The sequence below is a fragment of the Peromyscus maniculatus genome, chromosome 18 (assembly GCF_049852395.1).
Source record: "Peromyscus maniculatus bairdii isolate BWxNUB_F1_BW_parent chromosome 18, HU_Pman_BW_mat_3.1, whole genome shotgun sequence".
In the NCBI taxonomy this organism is placed as follows: domain Eukaryota; kingdom Metazoa; phylum Chordata; class Mammalia; order Rodentia; family Cricetidae; genus Peromyscus; species Peromyscus maniculatus.
In genome coordinates this window covers 16,320,249-16,338,385 of record NC_134869.1, presented here as the reverse complement: position 1 = coordinate 16,338,385, position 18,137 = coordinate 16,320,249, and the positions used below count along the sequence as shown (strand labels likewise).

Genomic DNA, 18,137 nt, shown 5'->3' with positions numbered 1-18,137 from the left:
AGAAGGAAGCTTGCTCTCTTTTCCTGCTTGCCCTCACTGTCACTGGCAAGTCCATTCCTTCACTGGCATTAGAGCCTACTTCTTTGGAATCTTGGTGTATACTGAATATCCGGCCTTGTGGACTGAACCGCTACTGGATTCTTGGCCCTTCCATTGGTAGACAGCCATTGTTGGGCTAGCTGGACCACAGCCTATAAGAAGTCATTCTTCTAAATCCCCTATCTCTATCTTTATCTATCTATCTATCTATCTATCTATCTATCTATCTATCTATCTATCAATCATCTATCTATGTAGATTCATTCTATAAGTTCTGTTCCTCTAAAGAGCCCTTACTAATACAGGGTACAAATTTAGAAGGAAGGGATGCTCACTTTCTGGAGGAAGGGGATGGAGAGTGGGTTTCCTGAATGAGATGGCATTTAGTTGAATTTTAGAGACAGAGTAAAAGGTGGCTAGGCAGACCAGGGCTGGGAGAGTAGGGAAGCAGGAGGGCGACGAGTGGAGAGGTCAGAGACACACTGGGCAGAAGAGGGGTTCAGATTTGCTTGTCAGGGTTCTGATGATATTCATCAGGAACAAATGTAACACTACCCCAGTGTTAACTTCCTCCATTCTTTTTTGTGTGTGTACATCTGTGTGTTTGTGTGTAATAACATGCCATAGCACTTGTGTGGAGGACAGCGGACAGTGAATGAGAGTTGGTTCTCTCTTTCCATCATGTAGGTTCGGGGGTCCAGACTCAGGCCATCAGGTTTGGTTGTAAATATATCTCATTAGCACCTTCATTTTTTAGTGAATCCTATTTGTTTAACACTTGTAGGAAGTCCAGATACAATTCTGACTTCTAGAGGTCATTTAGAATTACAAGTCTTTTTTTTTTTTTTTTTTTTTTTTAATAATTTATTTATTTTTATTTTAGGTGTATTGGTGTTTTGCTTGCATGTATGTTTGTGTGAGGGTGTAGAATCCCCTGGAACTGGAGTTACAGGCAGTTGTGAGCCGCCATGTGGGTGCTGGGAATTGAACCCAGGTCCTCTGGAAGAACAGTCAATGCTCTTAACCACTGAGCCATCTCTCCAAGTCTTAATCAGTGATCAGACAGTTTAAATGGCATTAAATGGATGATGTGATAGGCCTGTAAGAGATTGGGAAGATAGAGTCTAGGGAACATCTTTGTGCACAAGGATTTAGTTTCTGGCTTCTTAGCTTTTCTTAGCACTGTTGATGGCAGTTTTGACAGGATGCCCAGTCCTTAGTGCTTACTTGGTTTTCTTTTCTTTTTCTGTCATAAGAGAAGTTTCTTGGGACTTATTAGCTCTTTGAAAGTCTCCAGAGCCTCAGAATGGTTTTGAAAACCTCGTCAGCTGCCTGGAAGTGGTGTTGCATGCCATTAATTCCAGCACATGGGAGGTAGAGACAGGTAGATTTCCACATTCAAGGCCAGCCTGATCTACATAGTGAGTTCCTGGATAGGCTGTCCAGTGAGCCTTCTAAAACAAAATGAAACAAAACCCTAAAGAGACTACTGCAGAATTGGTCACTAGAGATATTTCAGGATAAGATGGGCTTAAGTTCTTTTAGTGTTAAGAAATAAGTTTTCATTTCAGTTCCTTGATAAACTTTCTTTAGAATATATATTTAAAGAATACCTCATTTAAGTTGCTCTATATTATGATGAAATTTTAGGGATTAAAAGTGAATAAAAACTTAGAGGTTGATGGCTGAGGAAACATTGTGTAACTTAACCACTGTGTGTGTGTATGTGTATATATATAAATTATATATATATTTATTATATATAAAATACATATATATTTTATATATATATTTTGTTTTTTGAAACAGGGTTTCTCCGTGTAGCTTTGGATCTTGCTCTGTAGACCAGGCTGGCCTCGAACTCACAGAGATCCGCCTGGCTCTGCCTCCTGAGTGCTGGGATTAAAGGTGTCACTGCTGCCGCCGGCAGCCCCCCCCTCCCCCGCGCGCCTGTCAATATATATATATATATATATATATTTTTTTTTTTGGGTTTTTCGAGACAGGGTTTCTCTGTGTAGCTTTTGCGCCTTTCCTGGAGCTCACTTGGTAGCCCAGGCTGGCCTCGAACTCACAGAGATCCGCCTGGCTCTGCCTCCCGAGTGCTGGGATTAAAGGCGTGCGCCACCAACGCCCGGCTCTGTCAATATATTTTTAAATAAACCCGTTTTCTTTTGAAACTTGAACTCTGTTTTATACACACACACACACACACACACACACACACACACACACACAAAACGTGTCAACATATCTTTGAACCAATTACAGTGCTCTGTCTGTGTGTGTCTTTTTGTGTGTGCACATGTGCAGATGTGTGGGTGCCATGGCCATCACTTCTCTCCTTCTGTGTGGACCTCAGGGGTTGAGCTGAGGTGGTCAGGCTTGCTTTGCACTCACTCAGCCGTCTTGCCAGCCCCGGGCTGTGTCTTTAAAGCATGGGGGCTTTTTCTATCGGCCGCCTACTTACTTGTTTCTGTCCTTTCCAAGATTTCCTTGATGCTGTTAGATTATTAATTGCTACCAGGAAAAACCTCACGTGAAAACAGAATGGGACGTTTTCCCCCTCTGAATAAAGGCAGTTTTTCTTTGAATAAATTTCTCTGAATGAATTATGAGTACAGATTTCATTCAAGGCTAAATTGCTCCCTCTTGTGCCCATAGTTACGATGTTTAGATTCTTCCTAAAATGCAGACATAACAGTTCATTGTTTAACCAAATGCTGTACTGTAGTAGTAGATTTGTAGATTAGTTGATCACTTAATGCATTTGTCTACCTTTTTGTTTTTGAAATCAATGTGTTTGTTTTGGTTTTTTCTGCATATGCTTGTAATACCCACTGCGGTTTTAAATAACGTAGCTAGTCCCATTAAGATACTCCACTGCTTTTTAATCCTGGGATAATTTTTTAAAAAGTGGAAAAGCACATTCTTTTAGATTTAAAAATTGAAGTATTATAAAAGTAGAATTTCTTACTTAAAAAGAAGTGAAAATAAGCTAAGCGTGGAGGTGTATTCAGGAGTGTGAGGCAAGAGAGTTGGGAGGTCGAGGCTGACCTAGTCCACAGACTGAGATGCCTTCTTAAAACCACCATTAAGATGGATGGACCAGCTAGCTCAGTGGGTAGAGCGCTTGGCCAGCACATGGAAAAGCTCTCTTCATTTGCCAGTCTCCTAAGTTCTGAATCTTGGGTAACGGCTTGGAGTGAATTTTAAAAAAATATTTTCAGCGTGTTTACAAATATACATACACAGAGCACAGCTATGGGACCTACTGTTTCATCATAGCCGAGAATGTCTGCAAGTAAAGTGGCAGGATTTCTTGTCTACCTTCTAAGTTACGCATAATCAAACCAGACTTTTCAGCCTTGTCTTTTTTTTTAAACTATCCCTTTTAGTTAGCACACAAAACAATGAGCTTCTTTTTAAAAATTATTATTATTATTCTTTTTTTTTTAAGACCATGTTTTTCTCTGTATCCCTGGCTGTCCTAGAACTCACTCTGTAGACCAGGTTGGCCTTGAACTCAGAGACACTGTTGCCTCTGCCTCCTGAGTGCTGGGACTGAAGGTATGTCCCACTATAAATTAATACAATTATTTATTAGTGTGTGCATGTCTTTCTCTGTGTGTGCATGTGCACTTGTGGTGCGCATGTGCACAGCCCACACATGGAGGTCTGAAGACAGCTTTGTGGAGTCCATCTTGTCCTTCCACCTTTCTGTGGGTTCCAGGTGTCAGGTTCGTGTGGCAATCATGTTTACCTGTGCACCATCGCTCCAGCTCAGCAATGTGCTTCACTGTGTATTTTCATACGTACGTGTCCTGATACTGTTCCTGTTCCCACACTTCCTTTGCCCTCTCTGTCCTCTGCTTGTCCTCTTGTTCTCCCCAAATAGTCCCCTTTCTCTTCCTCCCCTTCCTCTCTTTAGATCTCTTCCCCTCTTAGTCCCCTTTCTGCTTTTCATACACACAACATACACATACACACACAAATTGAAGGAGATGAAAACTTACTTACTTATTTGTGTGTGTGTGTGTGTGTGTGTGTGTGTGTGTGTGTGTGTGTGTGTAAGAGAGAGAGAGAGAAAGAGAGAGAGAGAGAGCATATGGAGGTTAGGTCAGAGGACAATTTGCAGGAGTTTATTCTCTTTCTACCTTGTGGCACCTGAGAATTGAACTTAGGTCATCAGATTTGAGGCATGTGTCTTTACCACTGAACCATCTCATCAGCCCTATACATTTAAGTCTATTTTTTGTACGTGAGAGAAAAATGTAGTGTTTTTCCTCCTCAGTTTATTTTGCTTTACACTTTGGTCTCCAGTTTCATTTATTTTCCTGTAATAACAATGTAATTATCCCACTGGCATGTATACCACATTTTATTTACGCATTTGTGTGTTAATGGATCTCTGGGCTGGTTCCATATCTTGACTGTTGTGAGTAGCGCAACAGTAAGCATGGATGGATAAGTACCTCTGTGGTATGGTAACTTAGATCCTTTAGGTATACATCCAAGTGTGGTATAGCTGTACCATATGGTGATAAGGGGCCAAACTCCCTATCGATTCCCACAGTGGCAGCGCTGGTTCACCTTCCTGCCTCTTCTACATTGTCCTCTGCATTTGTTGTTCCCTAAGTGCTGGGATTATGTAATAGGTGTGAGCCACTGTTCCAACTAGGTTTTACTTATCTATTTTTGGACAGAATCTTGCTATGTGTATTGTGTACTGGCTTTGAGCTTGTCATCCTCCTGCCTCAGCCGCCTGAGTATGGGAATCATAAGTGTGAATCACCATGTCTTACTCCTTTAGGTGTGCTTGGGGAAAGATATTTTATTTAAATTTTTTAAAGTTAATGTCATGTAGGTATACTCTATAAAGATTTAAGATTTTTTTTTGTTGTTCTGGATATATTGAAACAAAAATATATATTAGAAAGTGAATTGTTTAATTTGCAATAATGATAACAGTAAAATAGTAATAGACATTTTTGTAAATGCTAGCTAATTTAAAGCTTAATATTTTTAAGGTGCTTTCAGAAGCATAACTTCTGATAATCCTGCCTGATATTTATTTATTTACTGATTTATTTAGTTTTTTGAGACAGGGTTTCTTTGTGTAGTCCTGACTGTCCTGGAACTTACTCTGTAGACCAGGCTGACCTTGAACTCACAGAAATCTTTCTGCCTCTGCCTCCTGAGTGCTGGGAATAAAGGTGTGCGCCACCATGCCTATCGCATTTTATATTTTAAATTTCTCATAGCAACTCTGCAGTGAGTAGAGTAGTCTTCCTTCAGTATAACCCATGAGACTAGTGTGAAATGATGTGCTAGAAGGGCATGGTTAGCAGGCAGTGGAGCCCCACTTGAGAATTCTAAGAGGACCGTCGTGGGTGAACTGTGTGTCCACAGATGTTATTTGTTCTTTTCTAGAAAAATACTTATTCTTATTTCATGTGTGTGTTGCCTACATGTATGTGTGTGCACCGCATGTCTGCCCCTCAGAGGCCAAGAGGGAGTCAGATCCCCTGGAATTGGAGTTAAGGAAGGACATAAGCCACCATGTGGGTCCTCTGTAAGAGCAGCTAGAGCCCTTAACCACTGAGCCATCTCTTCAGCCTTGGCATCCCTTGTTCTCAACTGGATGATTTTCCTCCCCCTAGAGGGGTATTTCACCGTGTTTGAAGATATTTTTGGTGTAGTACTGATAGGGAGGATCCTACTAGCATCCCAGAGCAGGGATGAGGAGGTTGTTAATTGTCCTAGTCTACATGGGAAAATTCCTCACAACAAAGAACTCAGCTCCATGTGTCAAGAGCACTGGCACTGAGAGATGACTCGTATAAGACAGTGATTGCTGGGAACAGAGATCATGAAAGGTCGCTTGGTAAGGCAAAAATACTTCCCTCAAAGCCTCAGATACTGTCCTAACTGAAAATCTTCAGTTTCTCTGAGATTTAGGGTGTAGTTCAGCAGTAAACTCCCATCCAAATTTGTAGCTTGACTCCAGAGAAGGTGAAGAGTGAGGTTGAAGACTGGCATGCACTTGATACTTAGCAGTAAAGCACCCCAGAGGGCTCTCGTCCAGAGGCTTACATTTACCCCGGTACTCTTTTTTCCTCATTAGGTTGTTTCCCGGGGGGTGTACACTGGGTTTCAGTTGGAAAACAAGACAAATCTGGACTTCTGATGAAACTGCAGAATCTTTGCACACGCTTGGATCAGGAAGAGAGCTTCTCTCAGAGGCTTCCGCTTAATATCGAGGAGGCTAAAGACCGTCTCCGTGTTCTGATGCTGCGCAAACACCCAAGGTACAGACGGTCCAATGTGGGTATACATATACAGTGTAGGAGACTTGACTGGCATCCTGAGAACACCGTGCCCTTTCCCGGAGCCACTGCTTCCCTGCTGGTCTGTCTTCTAATTTAAAAAAAGAAAGCGGCCACCACTTGGTCTAAACTGCTCATTTTTGTATCTTATTTAATGTATTGCCTCCTACGTGCCATGGTAGGGTTTTGAGAAATGCAGTTTATAGTGTGTGAGTGGTCTTTGTTGGAAAATGCAGACTTCTTGGTTTGGATAGACTGTTTCTGCTGCATCAACACAGAACAAGAAAAAAAATGTGAACAACTAATTAAAGACTGAGAAAGGAAAGAAGGAAGGACTTCTTATTTTTGAGTGGTTGGGGATTGAACCCAAGGCTTCATCCATGTTAGGCAAGTGTTCTACCACTGTGCTGTATCCCTAGCTAAAAGGATTTTTTTTATTTTAAAGTTCCTTATTTTAGAGTGTGTGTGTGTGTGTGTGTGTGTGTGTGTGTGTGTGTGTGTGTGTGTGTTTGTGTAGAGGTTAGGAGACAGCTTTGAGGAGTTGGTTCTTTATTTCTAGCATGGATTATAGGAATTGAACTCAGGCCTGCGTCATCCCACTGGCCTGAGAACTGTGTGTGGTGTATGTGTGTGTGTGTGTGTGTGTGCATATGCACCTGTGTGCGCACCTGAGGAGGCCAAAGGCAGTTGCTGACTGTCTTCCTCTATAGCTCCACGATACTGGGTCTCTTACGGAACCTGCAGCTTGTACTCAGTTTGGCTAGGCTAGTGTCTAGCAGATCCCAGTGATCATATCCCTTCTGCTGCATCTCAGTTGGTGGAATAATCTCACAAACATCTTGTCTTAATTAAAGACACCATGACCAAGGCAGTTTATAGAAGAAAGAGTTTCTTTTGGGCTTACAGTTTGGCAGAGTGAAGGTGTGGTAGCAGAAACAGTCAAGAACTCAGCTGGTGAGCCACCAACAGGAAGCAGAGGCACACTGGGATTGACAATTTGGAACCTCCCAGGCGGCCTCCAGTGGCACATCACCTGCACAAGGCCACACCTCCTAATCTTTCTCAGAAAATTCCACCAACTGGAGACCTCGTATTCAAACAAAAGAGCCTATGGGGACCGTTCTCATTTAAACCACCACACCCCTGTAACCTTTGTTACAGAGGTACCCATAGATTTTGTCCAGATTTTGATTATAGCTGAGGAAATTGCATACTCATTACATTATTACACCACATGGAACCAGAGTCAACGTAGCCCACCTGGTTAGCACTGGAAGAGGCACAAATACCAACTTAGGGACACAAAACCATGAAAAGTCATGGTAACGTGATGTCCTAAGGGATATAACAGCTTTTTGGCAACAGACCTAGAAGAGAAGTAACTTGATAAATTTCTGAAAATGAATTAAAAATAATAATTTTAAGGAAACTCAATGAGATATGAGAAAATACAGAGTAAAATTAAGAAATTAAGAAAACAGTACATTATCTGAATGAGAAATTTTATATGGTAGGGGATGATAGTATTGAACCCAGTGAAGTCAATCACATGATTAAAACTACAGTTGAGAATCTCAAACTGGATCAAGCAGAAGGAAGAATTTCTGAGCTCAGTCTTTTGGAATTACTCATGCAGGCCCAGGGGTTGTGATGCACACTTGTAACGGCAGGAGTTAGGAGGAAAGGAGGGATGGGGGTCTGAGGATAGCGTAGCTACACAGTGAGACTGTCTCAGGAACAAGGCCAGATGGAACACAATCGGGGGCTTTGGCCCCGTGGGTGAGGGAGCTTGCTGCCCAGCTCGACAGCCTGAGTTTGATCCTAGGTCTCACACGGTGGAGAGAAAACAGACACTGGCAAGTTGTCCTCTGACTGTTATGTGCACGCTATGGTGTATGCGTGTGATAGACACATATACATAAGGAATAAATGAATGGATAAATTAAAAAAAGTGCTCAGATAAAATAAATAAATAAATAAATAATAAAAAGACAAAACTGATTGCAAAAAGCGACAAGAAGCTGGGTGTGATGGTACATGCCTTTAATCCCAGGAGGCAAGTTTGAGGCTATTCTGGTCTACAAAGTAAGTTCCAGGCCAGCCAAGGCTACATAGTGGGAACCTATCCCCAAACAAAAAACGACCCCCACTCTCCAATAAAAAACAAGACAAAAGCATCAAGTCATTTATAAGGAAATCCTCCTAGGTTAACAGCAGACTTCTCAGCAGAAATCTTTACAGGCTAAGGGAGAGTAGATGATATAGTTAAAGTCTGAAAAGTAAAGTTTTTCAACAACGAAGAACACAGCCTAGCAATGCTGTTCTTCAGGAATGAAGGACAGATAAAGTCTTTCCAAGTGATCCGACTTCATTAGCGCTGTCAGACTGGCCCTGCAGGACAGAGTCTTTTCAGGTTTGGTTTTAGATTTTAATCTTTTCGGTATCTTTGGGTATAATTATTGAAGTTATAAGTGTTTGGAGGAGTCATGTTCAGGAGTCTTCATGAGTAGCTTTGTGCTGGGGGCTCATTCCCCAGTACTACCAGGGGAAGGGAAGACAGTCCACCATACCACCACCTCCACCGTCACCACCTCCACCACCACCACCACCACCTCCACCTCCACCTCCACCTCCACCTCCACCTCCACCACCACCACCACCACCTCCACTACCACCTCCACCACCACCACCACCACCACCACCATCACCATCACCACCACCACCACCACCACCACCTCCACCTCCACCACCACCACCAAAAGAAACTAAGTACAAAATACAGCAGATGGCCATCACAACTTCTACACCCAGTAACCAGAGAAGAGAAAGTACAAGAATAACATAGAATAAACTTTGAAATTAAAAATTAATAAAAATAAAAAACAGATCTGAAAGAATAAAGAGGAATGTTCAGGGAAAGTGGAAACAAGAAGCAAAATTAAAGAAAAAGGAGAAAAAGGAATGTGAAGAGAAAGAAAAGTTAAAAATTCCATTACAAGCCGGGCGGTGGTGGCTCACGCCTTTAATCCCAGCACTCAGAAGGCAGAGGCAGGCAGATCTCTGTGAGTTCGAGGCCAGCCTGGGCTACCAAGTGAGTTCCAGGAAAGGCGCAAAGCTACACAGAGAAACCTTGTCTCGAAAAACCAAAAAAAAAAAAAATTTCATTACAAAATAATTTTTTTTTAAGATTTATTTATTTATTATGTATACAGAGGAGGGCGCCAGATCTCATTACAGATGGTTGTGAACCACCACGTGGTTGCTGGGAATTGAACTCAGGACCTCTGGAAGAGCAGTTGGTGCTCTTAACCTCTGAGCCATCTCTCCAGCCCCACAAAATAAAAATTTATAAATAAAATTAGGTAAGTTAAGAATAAAATATAATGAAGCATTAATCTAGTGTCCTGCCTCCCCCCCCCCCCCCCAGGGTTTCTCTGTGTAGTTTTTGGTTCCTGTTCTGGATCTCTGTGGACCAGGCTGGCTTCGAACTCACAAAGATCCGCCTGCCTCTGCCTTCCGAGTACTGGGATTAAAGGTGTGCACCACCACCACCTGGCTTAATCTAATTAATCTTTATCAATAAAACCTTGGGAATGAAATATTGGGGTAAGAACCTGAAGATCAGAGAACAGGGAGCAGCCAACAGTTGTTTCCTACCTCTTCAGTTCCTCCATCCAAAAGGGCCAAGATCCTCTCTCAGCCCCGCCTTACCACTTCCTGTCTCCTCTCTGTCTACAGTCCCCCAAACCTCTATGGTCAGCTAGTGCCCAGCTCAGCCCTCTGACTCCAAGAGAGCTTTATTTGTCAGAACACAGTCAAGAGATCACACAAGAATATAAGCTAATAGGCTCTAAGGAATGCAACAATACTAGACTCTGGTTTTGAAAAAACGATTAAGCTAGGGATTGGAGAAGCCTCTTTCTGGGTTCTCTAACCATGGCTTCTGTCGGATCTGGAGGTGGGAAGTGAGTCGTTGCTGTAGTCTGTTGTACTTTCCGCAGTACAGTTTGGTGCTGTATGTGGGTTTGGGGGCAGGCCGACCATGGCTAAGTTTCAGTGTGGAGCCTGTTCTCTTTAGAAGCTTTCCCTCTTGGAGCTGACTGCCACTGCTGCCCCAGCAAGCTTTGCAGCCTTTGGATTTGCAAATCAGGCATTCCTTCTGAGTGTGTTAGAGATAGAAAAGCAAACAGCACTGGAGTGAGAGACAGGAAGGAACTGCACACCTGCCCCAGGAATCAGTGCTTCTTGAGCTGACCTAGTAATGTCACTCAGGGCAAGGGAAGCTGTGGCGTTCCAGCCATGTGGGAGACCTGAGCATAGGACTCTCAGACCTGCCTGGCAGCAAGTCACAGGTGGCAAAGAGGCAGTTCTGGGTACTTAGGCAGTCCGTGACTACTGTCTGGCTACTCTCAGTCTCCTTAGTAACCCCCAGGCCATGGGCTCCTGCCTTTCCATGGATGGGAAGGCCACTGAGCAGGATTTCTCCATAGTCAGCTCCCTGTGGCTTAGACTTCCCGGGGGCTCATGTCCGACCCTCTCCCTCTTCACAAATACCTTTCATGGTCATCTCCCACCCAGACCCTGTGACAGGGCTTCCCTCGGCTTGCTGGTTTCTTGTTTCCCAGGACCCACAGTAACTCAGGCTCTAACAGTAGGCCCCTCTCAAGAGAGCACCTGGCTGTGAGCACTCAGAGTTATGAGGGTGGTAGGATTCCTTTCTTCAGGGCTAGCCTGCCGTGTAGGAGGTATTGCCGTTACCCCAACCCCTGCACCAGTGTTCAGGCTTGAGAAAACTGGGGGCTTCTCTTGGGTCTGGGATTTCCAGGCTTTTGTCCAGAGGTATGTTTCCTCTCCTGCCTAGGAAGCTGTGTTGGAGTATAGACTGTTTCTTTTTCTTTTTTTTTTCTTTTCCCTTTGTGTTAACCTTCTGTTTTTCTGTTGGTTTTAAAAACTATTTTTATTGTTTTATGAGTATTAGTATTTTGCCTGCATATATATATATATATATATATATGTGCAATATATCTGCTTGGTGCCTGTGGAGGCTAGAAGAGGGCATTGGATCCCCTGGAACTGCAATTACAGACTGTTCTTAGCTGCCCAATGAGTTCTGGGAGCCAAACTTGGCTCCTCTGTAAGAGTGGCCAGTTCTTTTAACTGAAGAGCCTTTTTTTCTTCGTTAAATTTATGTTGTGTATGTATGTGCATGCATACTTCTATTTTCTTATTTTTGCACTGTTGCCGACCTTGACTTCTGACTTAGTTACTATTCTGTTGCTGTGAAGAGACACCGGATCCACCGAAGCAGCTCTCACAAAGAAAGGTTTAATGGGAGGCTGGTCTCAGTTTCAGGGTCAGTCCATTACCATCACGGCAGGAAGCCGACAGGCATGGTGCTGGAGAAGGAGCTGAGAGCTTGACATCCTCATCCGTAGGCAGCAGTCAGAGAACAAGACACTGGCCCTGGCACGGGCTTTTGAAACCCCAAAGTCTACTCCTAGTGACACCCCTCCACCAACAAGGCCACACCTCCTGATCCTGTAAACAGCCCATCAGCTAGGGACTGAGCATGCCCATACGTGGGGCCCTATGGGGCCACTGTTATTCAAACCACCACAGTTTGTCATGCTTTTCCTTTCTTTTTCTCCTGGGACCCTCCCTAGTTCTTCCTTTGGTACCCGGACTCTTCTTGTTCATGGAGACACATGGAAGAAACTTCTAGTCTGCCACCTTGCTCTTGTCTTAGAATTTGTTTTTAAAGGAAGTGTAAAATCAGAGTCATTAGTGATTTGTTTGTTTTGAGGCAGCGTTTCTCTGTAGCCTTGGCTGACCTGGAACTTGCTGTGTAGATCAGCCTGGCCTCGAACTCAGAGACCCACCTGCCTCTGCCTCCGAGTGCTGAGATTGTAGGTGTGAACCACCACCGCCTGGCATGATTGTATTTTGTTTTTTTTAATGTTAGGTCTCTGTTGATCCTGGATGATATTTGGGATCCTTGGGTGTTAAAAGCTTTCGACAACCAGTGTCGTATTCTTCTTACAACCAGAGATAAGAGTGTTACAGATTCAGTAATGGGTAAGGCCTTTAAGTTACTTTTTTTTTTTAGAAAAAATATTTTTATTTTATAATTAATTTAATTTGACATATCAGCCAAGGATTCCCTTATCTTCCCTCATCCCCCCCAGCCTCCCCCCCCAACAAACCCCCCATTCCCACCTCCTCCAAGGTAAGGTCTCCCCTGGGGAGTCAGCCCAGCCTGGTACATTCAGTTGAGGCAGGTCCAGTCCCCTCCTCCCTACACCAAGGCTGAAGAAGTCAAGCTTTCACTATTTGCAGATGACATGATAGTATACATAAGTGACCCCAAAAGTTCAACCAAGGAACTCATACAGCTTAATTTACTTTTTAATACTATAGTAAAGATAGTAAATTAAAAGGCATTGTTTCATTCAGTCCATGTACATATGTGACATAACAAATTGCTGACGTTGTGCTACAATTTTACTTCAGGTCCTAAGTATGTTGTCTCTGTGGAGAGTGGCCTAGGGAAAGAGAAGGGACTTGAAATCTTGTCGCTTTTTGTTAGCATGAAGAAAGAAGATTTGCCGGTGGAAGCTCACAGTATTATAAAAGAATGCAAAGGTATGGCTGCTGACTGTGTATGAGGGGAGGCTGTGGAAACTCTGATGCTCTCTTTAGATAGTAAGCTGAGGAGTATGCTAATTTAGCACGTGAACACTCAAAACCTGCCTTGTGGCATTAATATTTGAGGTGCCTCTCATACCTCAAGTGAACACACTTGGCATTTATTCTTCAGAGTGATGTTACTCGTACCCACCATCTGTTAAAGAGTATGTTAATGAGAAAGATGAAGTTAAGACTTTTGCTGTCAAACAGTGAAAAGTATTATGAACATCATTCAAAAATTATTTTGTTTGGAATTTTATAAAATGAATGTTTCAGTTTGGTAAGGAAATGCCGTTGTCTGCCAACTTCAAGTTTTTATTTGTGAAGTAAAACTTTTTACTTGTCCTGAGGACATAGAGGGAAACAAAAACCATGATCTCAGACTTAGTTTCTTCTTACTGAACTTGGACAGCATAGATCCCTCTGACACCACATGTTCTTTATTTAATTCTCAATTTTTATGTGGAAAAAGCATCCATCCTACAGGTTGAAGGATCGGTTCCCACAACTACCTCTCTCTACTTCCAACTTCAGATGCCAGTTAACAAGTTCCAGGCTGTGGTACCCACGCTTGACTCAGCAGCTATAATCCTCCAATGTGGTTAATTTGTTTGAGCAGTCCACAGAAGGCAGGGAAGTCTATTTAGTGCCTTAGAAAGGGTGATACATACAGATAAGAGTGCACTGATAGGTTTCGGGAGCAGGGGAGAGCGTCCAGTCTTGTCTTCACTGTGGCACCTTTCAGGGGCTTGTTCTTGGGTTCAGCCTCTGCAGCTCTCTCTCTCTGAACTTCACTGCATAACTGTGACTGAAGTGTGGACAGCCATGTAGCAAAGGGGTTGGACAAATAAACCCAGCAAAGCATGTTGTAATGTGTCTGTAAGTGAAACCTTTCCTGTTCTAATGATTGACTTAGAAGACATACCGTGAAGTGCAGTGACCCGGGAGTGAGGACTGTCCTAAGACTTGGGATAACTTGCACTGGAAGTTGTTTCTTGTGCTCGTGAGATGGTGTAGTAGTTGGTCAAGATGCTTGCTGCTAAGCTGACAACCTGAGTTTCATCCTCAGAGTCTGCATGGAAGGACAGACTGGCTCCTACAAGTTGTCCTCTGGCCGTCACACTCTCACCCCCACCACACACACCCACTACTCATTCCCCCTCTACTCCCCCACCTGCACCACACACACACCCACACTTACCTCCATACACACACTTGGGGGGAGATGAAATTTTCAGTTGTTTAGGGGTGATTTTAATAGGATGATCTTAACATGATCCCTTTCCCCCCCGCCAGGTTCTCCTCTTGTGGTGTCTTTAATTGGTGCACTTTTACGTGATTTTCCTAATCGCTGGGCGTACTACCTCAGACAACTTCAGAATAAGCAGTTTAAGAGAATACGGAAGTCCTCCTTTTATGATTATGAGGCTCTGGATGAAGCCATGTCTATAAGTGTTGACATGCTCAGAGAAGACATCAAAGATTATTACACAGATCTTTCCATCCTGCAGAAGGACGTCAAGGTCCCTACAAAGGTAATGGACTGACCAACATTCCTTATCATCGGCTGTGATAGGGCATGTGAACTTTGACAATCAGTCAGTACTGAGGTGATAGGTGATGGTTCCAAAGTCCCTCTGCTCCTAGTCTCCATAAAGGGCTTTCTGTTGAGCTTGTGAGTTCCTTAATTCTTTCTCAGTGGTTCTAGAGAATTCAGAGAAGCATCCAGCTTCTCCTCTTATCCTGAGAACTAACTGAACTTCTTAAGATATGGAGACATTCTTTTTTTTAAATATTTAAAATTTATTCTTCTCTCATATTATTATATTATATTATATTATATTATATTATATTATATTATATTATATTATATTATATTATATTATATTATATTATATTATATATATATTTTGTATTGAGAACTGAAGTCTATTAACAGGAAAAGGGCAAAGGCAGAAACAGTATGATGATGCCAGGGAGCTCAGGCATATGAGATACATCAGACATGGGGCACTGTGCAGATATGGATGAGGGTTTAGGAGGGTGGCTCACATAATGTCATTGGCTCTGAACATGACATAGGATTAAAGTATGGATAAACTGCATCAGGGAAGGAAGGTTCATAGAATCTATAGATGAGAACTCCATGGTTGGAAACATCATAAAATGAGAGAGTACAAGCTTCCATATCTAGAAAAACTCCCTTCTCTCCTCCCAGTCCCTGCTGCCCACCTCCCCTCTCCCCTAGATCCATTCCTTCGTTTCCCTTCAGAAAAGAGCAGGCCTCCCAGGGATATCAACCAAACATGGCGTAACAAGTTACCACAAGTCTAGGCACATACCCTCTTGTCAGGGCTGGGTGAGGAAACCTAGTAGGAGGAAAAGGGTCCCTAGAGCAGGCAAAAGAGTCAGACACCTCCTGCTTCCACTGTTAGGAGTCCTACAAGAACACCAAGCCACACAACCATAACGTGTATGTGGAGCACATAGGTCGGCTCCATGCAGGCTCCTTGATTGTTGGTTCAGTCTCTGTGAGCCCCGGTTAGTTGATTCTGTGGGTCGTGTTCTTGTGGTGCCCTTGACCCCTCTGGCTCCTACAATCCTTCCTCCCCATCTCCCACAAGATTCCCCAAGCTCTGCCCAGTGGATGTGGAGACATTCTTATTCAGGGCTTTAAAATCGTATGTATTGGTTAAAACTCTAGTCCTGACTACTCACTGTACTTTTGTAGTGTATTAAGTGCTTGTTCAAATGGTTCCTAGGTGTTATGTATTCTCTGGGACTTGGAAACCGAAGAAGTTGAAGACATATTGCAGGAGTTTGTTAATAAGTCTCTCTTATTCTGTGATCGGAATGGAAAGTCATTTTGTTATTATTTACATGATCTTCAAGTAGATTTTCTGACAGAGAAGAATCGAAGTCAGCTCCAGGTACTTAAATCTCCTCACATATGTATTTACCTTTTATTCTGAAACAGTCTTAGACTTGACATTCAAAGATATGCAGAATACACCACACACTTCCTTGTGTAAACTTTTGCTTTGTTTCCTTATTGCTAACATCTCACACAACTAGAATACAGTTATCAAAACGAGGAAAATTACCATTGATGCACTATTGGCTAATCCACACGTGTTTAAAATTCTACCACCTTCTCTTCCAATGTTCTCTCTGTAGTCAGATTCAGTTCAGGATCCCATGACGGATCTGATAACGGCAGCATCTTTTCCCCGTTTGTCCTCTCACTAATGTCCTCAGATTTGTGACAGTTCCTCAGCTCATTTAATCAGCGTCCCCTCGTTTGGTCTTGTCTGATGGCTTCTGAGTGGGTTGAGTTCCACCTGTTTGGCAGGAACAACACAGGCGCTGGAGAGATGGCTCAGTGATGAAGAGCGCTTGCTTCTCTCTCTCTCTCTCTTTCTCTCTCTCTCCTTCCCTGAGACAGGGTTTCTCTGTGTAGCTTTGGAGCCTTTCCTGGAGCTCACTCTGTAGACCAGGCTGGCCTCGAACTCACAGAGATCCGCCTGGCTCTGCCTCCCGAGTGCTGGGATTAAAGGCGTGCGCCACCACCTGCTGCTCATATTTTTTTTTTTTAAAGAATTACACGGAAATGATGCTGTGCCTTTGTCACACCCCGTCAGGGACTGAGGTTGATGTGTCTTACGGATAATGTAGATGTTGATTTTTTTGGTTAAAGGGGAATTTACTTGATTTCTCCACTGTAGAACGACTAACTTTCCCATTGGTGACAAGCTTGTAGGAGAGATTTTCTTTATAGCTTTGGAAACGGGAGATACTGTGCTGCTCAGGTTATATTGTTTGTGTCCTGTGACATCTTGGTTTGTGTTTCAGGATCTGCACAGGAAGATGGTCACTCAGTTTCAGAGGTATTACCAGCCCAACACTCTGTCTCCAGATCAGGAGGACTGCATGTATTGGTACAACTTCCTAGCCTATCACATGGCCAGTGCCAATATGCACAAAGTAAGAGGACACTTTTGAAAATTACTTTATTTCACTTAACTTTTTCCATAGGTTGTAAGTGTTTTTAAACCCTTCGGGTTTATTTATTTCTCTTAAAGATTTTATTTTTAGTTTATGTGTATGAGTGTTTTGGCTGCATGTATGTATGTGCACCTTGTGTGTGCAGTACCCAGGGATGCCAGAAGACAGTGCCAGGCCCCTGGAACCGGAGTTACAAATGGTTGTGAGCTGCCTGATGTGGGTGCTGGGAACTGAACTTGGGTCCTCTGCAAGAACAGCACGTGCTCTTAACCGCTGAGTTGTCTCTCTAACTCTTCCTTGAGTTATTAAATTTTATTGAAGAAATTAATAAAAATGATATTATTCCATTTTACTGGATATTTGAATTTTTACATAGTTAAATTCTAAGTAAAACTTTTCTTTGGTGTCATGCTTTACCCTATTAGAATTTAAAGAATGTTATTTATTATATTATTTATTTTGTATGTTTATGTGTTTGGGTGTATGCATGGCCTGGAGTGCATGTGGAAGTCAGAGGATAGCTTGTGGATCTCTACTTCCTCTATATGTGTTACAGGGATTAGGTTTAGGTTGACAGGTTTGCTGCAAACATCTTTACCCTGTGAGCCATTTTGCCAGCCCTAGACTGTTTTTTTTTGGTTTTTCGAGACAGGGTTTCCTCTGTGTAGTTTTGGTGCCTGTCCTGGATCTCGCTCCATAGACCAGATTGGCCTCGAACTCACAGAGATCTGCCTGGCTCTGCCTTTCGAGTCCTGGGATTAAAGACGTGCGCCACCGTTGCCAACTAGACTTTTTTAATTAGTGAAAATATGTCTTGTGTAAGATTTTTTTTCTATTTTTTCTTGTGATTAAAAAAGGGTATCTTAGTGACTGCAGCAAATGAATCAGTTTCTCCTCTTAGCTGTAGCTCCCCTCTGTCTGCAGTGTGGATTTGTTTGTTAGCTTTATGTGGAAATGGAGGGCAGGAAAGAATATTCATTCATTCATCGGGTACTTATTGAGTGCTTGTTAGAGAATGCTATTGTTCTTCATTATGAGTCTACACCATAGACAGTGTCTGCTCTCATTAAATAGACA

At 42.8% G+C, this 18,137-nt stretch overlaps 1 protein-coding gene across 4 annotated transcripts in view; it reads left to right on the top strand.

The window, feature by feature from the left end:
- The window catches only part of Apaf1 (apoptotic peptidase activating factor 1), a 90,224-nt gene that overhangs the window by 7,426 nt on the left and 64,661 nt on the right, over positions 1-18,137 (top strand). For all 4 annotated transcript variants that reach the window (XR_013045828.1, XM_006979814.4, XM_076554623.1 and 1 more), the window contains exons 5-10: positions 6,167-6,350; positions 12,331-12,443; positions 12,879-13,010; positions 14,352-14,590; positions 15,818-15,985; positions 16,908-17,039. Coding sequence is in view for 3 of the 4 variants with exons in the window: in XM_006979814.4 (XP_006979876.1) it covers positions 6,167-6,350; positions 12,331-12,443; positions 12,879-13,010; positions 14,352-14,590; positions 15,818-15,985; positions 16,908-17,039 (968 nt within the window). In the remaining variant the exon portion in view is untranslated. The remainder of the gene's footprint in view (positions 1-6,166; positions 6,351-12,330; positions 12,444-12,878; positions 13,011-14,351; positions 14,591-15,817; positions 15,986-16,907; positions 17,040-18,137) is intronic.